Consider the following 9,941-nt stretch of genomic DNA (forward strand, 5'->3'; position numbering starts at 1 on the left):
CTCTGAACTCGGGTTCAGCCCACTAAATTATTTTTACTTTAAAGATAAAAATCTCTGGTCAAAGGGACTAGAACAGAGACTTATTAACAGTAAACACACCAAAATAAATACATTATTTTAAATATAAAATCACAGTGTCAAAGAAGTAAAAAAAAAAAAACAAAAAAAAAAAAACTAGAAAGCCAGAAACAAGAAAAAAGATTCCTCTTCCCAGGTCAACTTTGAGCCCGCTTTCCAGTTTCACCCCACCTAGCACCCGGCCTGGCACTGCTTCACACCAAGGCAAGCGTTAGATGTACAGCCTTGTCCTTCTGCACATATCCACAGGATTCCTTTGCAATAACATCTTCAAGTTTTAAAACAGAGTACTCGTTTCCGATGGTCAAACATTTCATGGTGACCTGATGATATAAATGGTTCCTAACATAACTTTTAGAACTATAAAAGTACGCGTTTCTAAGGTACTTTTAAGTAGATAATGTTTTTTCTTAGAGCATAAAGCATTTCCCATACAACATCTCCCTTTGTACTCACAGCCATTTTAACAACAAGGTTTCCAAATAGCTTATAACGTCCCAGTGAAGATTTATTTTTCTAGAGTCTAACCTCTGACCTAAATGAACTGCTGGAGCAGAAATGGCACTTGGAGCAGGTCACCTGTTTTTGCTACATGGTTGGAGAACTGCTATGTTTATGACCAGGTCTGCATTCTGTGTGGACAGGATTCCCAGGCTCTTGATTTGTAGGCTGACGTTGATTTTCTACAAGTGACAATTTGCCTGATAGAAAGCATGCAGACACAAATTGTCTGCCATTTTTAGAAGAAGAAAAATAAAAAAGAAGGAAGGAAGAAAGGAAGGGAGGGAGGGAGAGAAGAAGGCAGGGAGGGAGGGAGGGAGGGAGGGAGGGAGGGAGGGAGGGAGAGAGAGAGAGAGAGAGAGAGAGAGAGAGAGAGAGAGAGAGAGAGAGATGGGCATTTAAAGTTATTAGCTCACTACAATCATTGTAATGATTTCAGGATTTTAAAAACTTCTATCTGGTTCCAGAAGACCATCTGAAGGATGTCCCTCTGAAGATTTTAATTGCCATTTTCATAAGCTCAGTGTTAGCTCATAAAGGGACTCAAGCTGGAAAGGTACAATTACACCCACTTAGAGAAAAAAAGATTGAGTCTATTTCATAAATATATTCACATCTACCGTATTTAAATATTTGATAAATCCCAATGAGGAAGTAAGACTTTTATGTAGGCATCTGGTAAAGATATCTTTTTGGTACATAAATAAATTATATATTTATATGTTAAACATTCTGAGATAAAAACTAAACTTTTGAGCTATACATTTTTAGACACTCATTTTTCATTTCATTAAGTTACTAGAGACTTCAGCTTTCCATTTTGACCCTATACTTCTTATATTTTTAGCTTGAATTATAGCGTATCACTTTTAACTTATGATTATCAGAGACCTCATTCTTGTGGTAATCAAAATCAAAGTTAATACAAGATAAATATATTCCCAAACTATATTTTCGGTTAAGAATTTTAACGTCTCCCCAACCAAGAAATATGATAGTTGGGCAGGTAAGTAAAAATTTTAGAAGTCATCAAAATCCATAACATAGGAAATCAATAAACAGTTTTTTCAAGTTGGGCAAACACAGACCAGCTGGATTAAACTGAAATATTGCATAGCAACATGGGGAATAATCCGGACTTTGAACAGAGTTTCCCCTCTTCATAATACATTGTATTCCTCTGTCAGAAATACCCAGAAGCAAGTGTCCCTGCTGTGTTAGAGTACGGCACATAGTGTCAGCTGCAGTGAGGCCCCAGGAACCTTCCACTCCGCGTGCTCTAGGAGAGGTGCTGATGGATCATCTGTGGAGACAGTGCACCATGAGTAACCCCGCACAGGACGCCATCCGGGTACAATTGAGGTAGGAAATCTAACATAATTTAAGTGGTACCTTTTGGATGAGTGATTTTAGTCTTTCTAGGAATTCTTTGGGTGGTTTTTTCTCGTAAGAATCACATGAGGGACACATCTAGAAATCAATGAAAAAGTAATATTCTTGTTTGAGACTTTTTTCCAAATTGAATAAAACATTCATTTAAAATTTTGTTGTTGTTTTTTTTATTAGAGACATTTTTCATGTTCAATGAAATATTGGGAAATGCATAAAATTGTTCAGAAAATAATAATGGGGAAAATCACTTACTGTAATCCCACCCTCAGAGTAACCACAGCCATGTTTTGATACAGACCCTTCTGGTAATTTTTGTCCTTTGCATTTCTATACACTGATTGGTAATTTTCTTTTTATATACAACATGAGCATTTATTCTGTGTTAAATATTATTCATTGTTGCCCTAGCTGGTTTGGCTCACTGCATAGAGCTTCGACCTACAGACTGAAGGGTCCCGGGTTTAATTCCGGTCAAGGACACATGCCTGGGAGTGTGTAGGAGGCAGCCAATAGGTGATTCTCTCTCATCATTGATATTTCTATCTCTCTCTGCCTTCCTCACTGAAATCAATAAAAATATATTAAAAATATTCCTTAATGTTCAAATATGGTACACAATGGTAGCTTTGTATTCCAAATAGGATTGAACTATTACTATTTTGAAACCCATATATTGCTTCTAACATTTTCTATTTTATACATTGCTTCAAAGAACATCTCTGAATAGTTTTCATATATATCTTTATATATTTTATTTGATAAATTTCTAGAAGTAGAATTACTAAATTAAAGGGATGAAAAATTTTAAGGCTCTTGCCCGAACTGATTTGACTAAGTGGAAAAAGCGTCAGCCTGTGGACTGAAAGGTCCCAGGTTGGATTCCGGTCAAGGGCATGTACCTTGGTTGCGGGTACATCCCCAGTAGGAGATGTGCAGGAGGTGGTTGATTGATGGTTCTTCCTCATTGATATTTCTGAGTTGCTGTCCCTCTCTCTTCCTCTCTGTAAGAATCAATAAAATATATTTTTACAAAAAAAAGAGAAAAAAAATAAGCTTTTAATGTACATAGAGCATTTTTACCATTATTGGGTTAAAAGTTTTTATTGGGGGGAAAAATAGGATTTCTACTTACCTGATTATAGTAGAGTGAAGAATTTTTCATATGGGTATTATTCAATTATATTTCTTTTTGGAAAATATTTCTTGGTTTCCCTTATTTGGGTAAAGTATAATACATTGATAGCCCACACACCATGCCAGTGCCTGGTATTTAGCATCTGTAATGCCATCCTGATACTGTAGTGAGAGCACTGGACTGACAGGAGGAAATACAAGTTCTGGTTCTCATTCTGGCTCTTGCTGTTTGTAGGAGAAACACCACTTAGCCTCTTTGTTGTCCCTTTCCCATCTATTAAATGAAGATGCTTAACTGGATACTTCTAAGCTCAGTGCCAGCACTACCATTTCATGCGTCTTTGATACTGGATTTCAAGGACATGCTCAGCTCCTTTCTTTCTGAGGATACTTTGAGAGGAATACTTTTCACATTGTGATCTAGCCAAGCAATGGCAGTAAGTAAAAATCATTTCAACAATGTAACTAAGATTTCTTTTGAATCACATATGAAATTCCTTGAAGGAGAGAGAACTTGTAAAAAAAAAATGGGGGAGTAATTTATCTTTGGTGTTTACCTACTGAATTTGGTTAATGCTTACATCACTCATGAGAGGATCAGCATTGCTCATGAGTTGGCAAAAGAAGGGCCATACATGAGGGTCTCAGGGCCCCTCAAACTGGAGACTACTGGAACTCTCCAGCCGCATAATGGGGCCCACTGTTGAAATGAGTATGGACTCTGACTGCACAAGGCAGTAATATTCTTTAAGAGAGGAAGGCCAACTTTGAGATTTATCCTGATCTCTGTCAGGCTGTCGTTTTCCTTATAGGAAAGCTAGAATGTAGCTCCTGTCAATTAGAATGCAAGTTACATGTGGCATCTGATGAGAGGAAAGTATTTTTTTGCTCCTAAGTCACAACCAAATTCTCTGCCCAGTGACTCCCTCACCGTGGGAAGCTGTATTATGTGCTCCAAGGCCCAGGGGCTGTCAGTGAGTTCCATTTGGGTTTCTGGGCACTTTCAAGCCTCTGGATTTATGAGGGGTGACTTCATGTCTCAAAACAACACTGTGTATAAAGTGCAAGTTGCAGAAAGACACTGGGGCTCTGGCTAAGGAGTGAGGGAGTGTGTGTGTGTGTGTGTGTGTGTGTGTGTGTGTGTGTGTGTGTGTTATAAGTCAATAGGACAGATAAAATGGAAAGCAAAGGTCAGTCTTACTAGTCTCTGTTTCTGTTTTCTTTCTGCATTTGTGGGAGGTAGTTTCCTCATCAGCTGTTTAGTTAATAGGTTGATCTTGTTGTCTCCTGGGTTTGCTGACTTCAGTTGGACCTTCTGAAAACATGAAAAAGCCGATCGCTCACAGTGTCTCTGAAAGGGAAACAGTTTGTGGATATGTTAACGAAAGTTATTCAGAGAGTAAGCATGTCCTTCCCAGGCCCCCTTTTTACTTGTAAGACAGTGTCCCATCCATTTCAGAGAAAAATGAGGAATGATTTCAAGCCCTGCTTCCCCTGGGGCTGAGGAGCCGGAGGGAGCCCACATTCCCCAGTATTTCCCAACACCCGAGGTCTGAGTGGTGGGCGGGGGCTGCAGTTTTGAAAGGGAATTTTCTAAGTTATGAGGCTCTAAAAGTCCCACTGACCTGTGGCAGCGTGCTGTGAGTTACGCTGTGATCTGATTAAGAGTCTTTTCATCTGTATTCTGTTTGGCTCTATGGTTTATATAGAATGTCTAATAGCAACATCCGATGTTGCCCAACACCTGGCTTAGAGCCTTGTTGCTGGTGAGTGCCCAGGAAATACTCATGGAATCAGTGAATGAAGTAAATGGGTTAAGGCCCCTCCTTTGGGGAAAGGTGGCAGATTTAGTACCCTCGCCATAGGTCACGCTTGGCATTCCTAAATTGCTGTTCACACTCCCACGTCCGGTAGGGAAGGTTTGTGCCTGAATTGCCCAGCCAATGGGAGGGAAGAGGGTTTCTCAGGCAGTTAAGTAAGAGGATAAGTCAAACTCTCAGAGCACAAAGAAGTGGTGGACAGAATGAAGATTGAAATGTGTCTCTTGATTTAGCCCAACAACTAGTTGCCAACGAATAAGTCAGAGTCGTAGAAATCACACTGACAATGAAGCCTATTGGAAGAGCGAAGTTTATACTGACCTGTCAAAAGCATTTTAGTGCTGATCTAAGAACTTGTATCCAACTTTCTTTTCTCTTTCAGCCAGTGTGTACATAGGACACCACCCTCCTCCCCCAAGCTGCCCCGTCTTCCCTTCACCCATGAGTGTGGAAGCACTGCCGTACAACCAGAAACCCCCACCTCTGGGTCGCTACCTGAGTCTCAATGGACAGTCAGCTAAAAATAGCGCCTGGCCTGCTTTGCATTTTCCAACACCTTGGCGCACCCGCTATGGATGTGTTGATTAATATCATGCACTTGGAGACAACCCCACCGGCTTGCTTTGCATACAGAGCCACAATCTGAGAACCAGCTTATCTGGTTTCCTTCTACCAGAGCTGCTTGCCTCTCAAGAGGGCAAGGTAGTGTCCTTCCCATGTTTGCCAAAATGCTTATTTAATAGAAACTATTTATAAATGTTAATTATAGCACTTTTTTTCCTTGAAAACCACACACATTCTCTTGTTTGTTGAAGTTTTTTCTTTTCTCTTCTTTTTGACCACAACCGGCTTAACTTACTGGAAAAAATAATATTCATATTTAAAGAGGTAAATTTTCCAGCTGAAACTGAAAACGCTAACTGCTTCATCTGTGCTGATCTGAGAAACCAACATTTCTCACAGAGGCCCGTTTTGCTGAGTTAACATTTACATGTGTATTGAAAGATCAGATTCTGGAGAAGTAGCAGGGCCCCACCAAACAAGCCCCCCTGAGCCATCATTGCCAGGAGTGGTGGGACCAGCGATGGCTGCTTTGGCAGCCTGGACTCTTGCAGATGGGGCTGGGCTCCCCTTCCTGCCCTTCCTGTGTTGAACCTGTGCTTGCTGCACGTAGCAGAGCTGTCCCCTAGCGATCATGGCCAGGACCAGGAACTGCGGGATTTGACTCCAGTTGCACGGCTAAGGCATCCTTGGAGGAAAAGAGGTGGAGGAGCTGCAAAAAGGGTGTGCTCACTGCTAAGAAGGGGCGTGGACAGAGGAATCTTGTCCAGGTAGCGCAGGAGCCCTGCTGCTCACTTCAGGGGTTTCCTGGGTGACCCCAAGTTCACGTGTGGCACCACCACCTGGGAACAGGTGCTTGGGTGTCCCATGCTGTGCTCCCCTCATTCTTTAATACATGAAAACACATGGACTCAGTTGTCCTACGTGTGTTTTGCAGAACAGAGGGAGCAGTGGGTCAGATGCCAGAGTCACGAACCACTCCTGTCCTCAGCCCAGAGCAGTCCAGCGAATGCTGCTTTCCCCAGGAGGTGAGCAGGGCTTTATCCTTTTACAGTTGAATATTTGAAAATATTTGCCCTCTGACAGCTTATTTTTAACTTCCTTACTTTTTTTTTTAAAGCCATGACCATTCATACTGGGAAGTCTTACTAATTGGACAAAATAACCTTTGTCCCACACACAAACAAGGGTTAAGTATGGGTTTCTCAGCGGCACTACTGGCACCCAGGCTGCGTAAGCCTTTGTTGTCAGTGCTGTGCGCTCTGGAGTACTTAGCAGCGTCCTGGCCTCTATCTGCTTGATACCAATCGAACCCACTCACACACACACAACTGTGGAAGCCAAACATTTCTCCAGACATTGACAGATGTTCTGGGGGGTAGGGGAGCAGTGACCACCAGTTCAGAACCACCAGTAGGATTAGAAAGAAAAAGGAAGATTCCTGGCCAGACCAATTAGAGATCTTAGATAATAAGTACATAGCAATATTTATCTGCAAAATATAGATGGATTTCTTTTCATTAAACTTTTTGATCTTTGTAAGTCTCATAGAACCTGCTTTGATGCTAGCTCTGAAAAACTTGAGGTAGCACTACAATGCACTCTCTTCTTCCTTCCTGAGTCTACTGTCAGTAGAGCTTACCGACCTGTTATACTACCACTCACTGGAATCATAGCCAGGGCTGCTTGATCAGATCACTAGATGCATACAGGGTCACCAAGACCAAACCCTCACTTTATGATGTAAGAGAAAAAGCACTTCTCTTTAACAAAGTTTATGAAGAAAGTACCCACTAGGTCAACTCAAGCCATAAAATAGGATATCTTTCTTATTTCTTATTTGGCAAGTTATAGACTATAGTTCGAAAAATTCCAGAAAGAATTCTAACCACAGCTATTCAACAAAGGGCGTGAGATGCTGAAAAATATTCTATGTTTTGATAATTAGGGCATTGATTAAGACATATTCTTACTTATTGGAAAAGTCTTTCCAATAAACTGAATGTGCTACTTTCATTTTGGATGCTGCTTATTAGAAAAGGGCCTAGTGAATGAGAGTGGTTACGTTCAGAGCTAGAGAGTGAATTTTAGAGAAAAGCAATAGTTGTGACTCATTCACTTTCTAAACTTTTACACAGTCATTTACCATAATTGTTTTCTTTGCTATGTATCTTCTTAAGTCTCCCCCTCTGTAGTGTCCTAATTACTGGTAACACTTTTACAGTTATTCTAATTTATGCATTTAAAAGTCCATGGCAATGAAAACAGTTCCCCAATTGCATTTATATCCTCAGAGTATCAAACCTGAAGAGGAGTGAGGACTAGTGAGGAAGTGGTTCTCTTGAACAATAGGCCTCTTCCCTGGACTCAATGGATTTAAATGGCTTAAGAGAATGGGATGAGTTGCTGAAAATGGTCCTTTCAAAAGACTTCACTGAAGGCCAAAGGAGAGACCCTTGGAGGCCAGGTATATGGGAAGTCTATTCTACTGCACGGCCTGCCTTTCCACACTCCAAGCTGTTCTGTAATCTGTTCTTCTTTCTTTTTCTTTTGTTCTCCCTTCCTTCTTCCTTCCTCCCTCCCTTCCTTCCTCTTTTTCTTTCTTTTCCTCTTTCTTTCATTCCTTCTTTCCATTCTTTTCTTTCTTTCTTTCTTTCTTTCTTTCTTTCTTTCTTTCTTTCTTTCTTTCTTTCTTTCTTTCTTTCTTTCTTTCGTGTTAAGAGGTAAATTCTGCTTCTTCTGGTGTGTATCTGTATTTCTTAGACAGCTTTACAAAAAGGCTCAAGAACTTTCATGCACAAGGGCTCTTACAATGCAATTCGTGAGTCATTGTTCGGAAAGTGATCATAGCATAGATTTATTTTCTAGTTTTGTTATTCCATCTCACCAGTACTACTTAGATGTACTCTTAGAGATATTTGGAGATAAAATATATATTTTATAAGATATACAGCATTTTATTGTTTGGCTTTTTGGTAAGTTAATGAATAGTTGACCAAAATAGAAAACACTATTTTATCAATTATTAAACCTTCAGATTCATTGAAATTAACTATATTCCTAAAAAATCATGCTAGTGCCTTTCTTAATTGAATTTAAAAACTTCTATCAAACAAATTCAACTGGTCTTACCTTTACATCTTCTGGAGCTGGCAGAAGTTCAGGGTCCTAGAGCAAAAGAAAATGAGTTCTGAGTTATTTTGATAAGTCAAAAACCTTCCTTTATAGTAACTGAAGAATATGACTTAAATTTTGTTGTGATAAGTGCAGCCTTACCAAGTCATCCACATAATTTTTCAGCTGATCCACAGTATCAATAAGGTGACGCAGTCTGATCAAGAGGAGATCTTGCCCTTGGTGGCTGGATCTACGGGCCACCACCCCTGAGAAGATGACCGTCAGGCAGAAGACTACCCACTGCATGTTGCCAGGACTGGGTCTCAGAATTGCCAGGAGGGCAAGACCTGGGTCTCAGTTGTCACCTCCGTTTGACTGTGAACAGGTTGTCAGTGGAGCTGCGTATTTATTCATCCTTCAGGGAGAGCTAACGCCCTCCCATCGCAACCTGGAAATCTTTGTAAAGTGGATGAATGTGAGTAACCCTTTTTCTTTTCCACTGGCTAGGTGTGCGTGTGCATGTGTGAACACATGGGGGCAGGGATGGACGGACTCCACGAATGTGCTCCATCTGCACCTCAGACAGGAAAAGAGAGATGGGTGAATTCCAACTTTCAGCATGAGTTGAAAAGTGTGCATGGTAAACAATAGGTGCTACCAAACATGAAAGGAGTAAACAAAAACACTTTGATCTCTCTCTCTGCCTCCCCTGGCCTCTTACCTGGTCTCTCTACAGTCATAAGGGCACTTTGGTAATGACTAAGGTGGTTGCCCGTGGAAAGCAGGACTTTTTCTTAGGGTAATAACTATGCGTCTTGACTGAAATCACACAGTATTCCATCATAAATGTAGGAGGAGAGCTACCTTTAGGAAATTTTAAATATCGGGGGTATTTTCCAAATTAGCAAGAGTACTTCAGGTTTTTTTTTTTTTTTTTTTTAATCAGGTTAAAGCGTTTAAAGTAGAATTTGCTTCCAACTTTTCTCCAAAGCATCTTCAAATAGTATTTATCTCTGCTTCTGGCATTTAATCTGATTTACACATGGGATAAATGATTTTAAGGAACTGTACAGAAATTCAATCAAGATTTCACTCTAATTTTATTTTTTAAAACAGTCTCTCATGTTTATCTATTCTGTGTAATTCTTCAGTTCAATGAATGAAAGTGCTAGTACTGTGTCTCAACCAAGATTTATTTTTACAAAAAGCAAAATTTAAAAATACCCCCAAATGATTCTTTTTTCTCTTTGTGTGGTGCTACTTTTTTCTGTTAGATATTATTTTCTCTGGCATGAACAGTACACTTCTAATATGACCAGCTAGCGGGGAATAAAAGAC

At 40.2% G+C, this 9,941-nt stretch overlaps 1 protein-coding gene across 1 annotated transcript; it reads right to left on the minus strand.

Moving 5' to 3' along the window:
- Positions 1–1,663: 1,663 nt before the first annotated feature.
- IL21 (interleukin 21) lies at positions 1,664–9,052 on the minus strand. Its single transcript, XM_036424389.2, has 5 exons — positions 8,763–9,052; positions 8,619–8,654; positions 4,307–4,456; positions 1,972–2,049; positions 1,664–1,882 (listed from the first exon to the last, which is right to left on the minus strand). Exons 1-5 carry the CDS (start codon positions 8,907–8,909, stop codon positions 1,859–1,861), a joined length of 435 nt encoding a protein of 144 aa, XP_036280282.1. The 5' UTR covers positions 8,910–9,052; the 3' UTR covers positions 1,664–1,858.
- Positions 9,053–9,941: the final 889 nt, after the last annotated feature.

Source organism: Pipistrellus kuhlii, unplaced genomic scaffold (genome assembly GCF_014108245.1).
Source record: "Pipistrellus kuhlii isolate mPipKuh1 unplaced genomic scaffold, mPipKuh1.p scaffold_m20_p_8, whole genome shotgun sequence".
NCBI lineage: Eukaryota > Metazoa > Chordata > Mammalia > Chiroptera > Vespertilionidae > Pipistrellus > Pipistrellus kuhlii.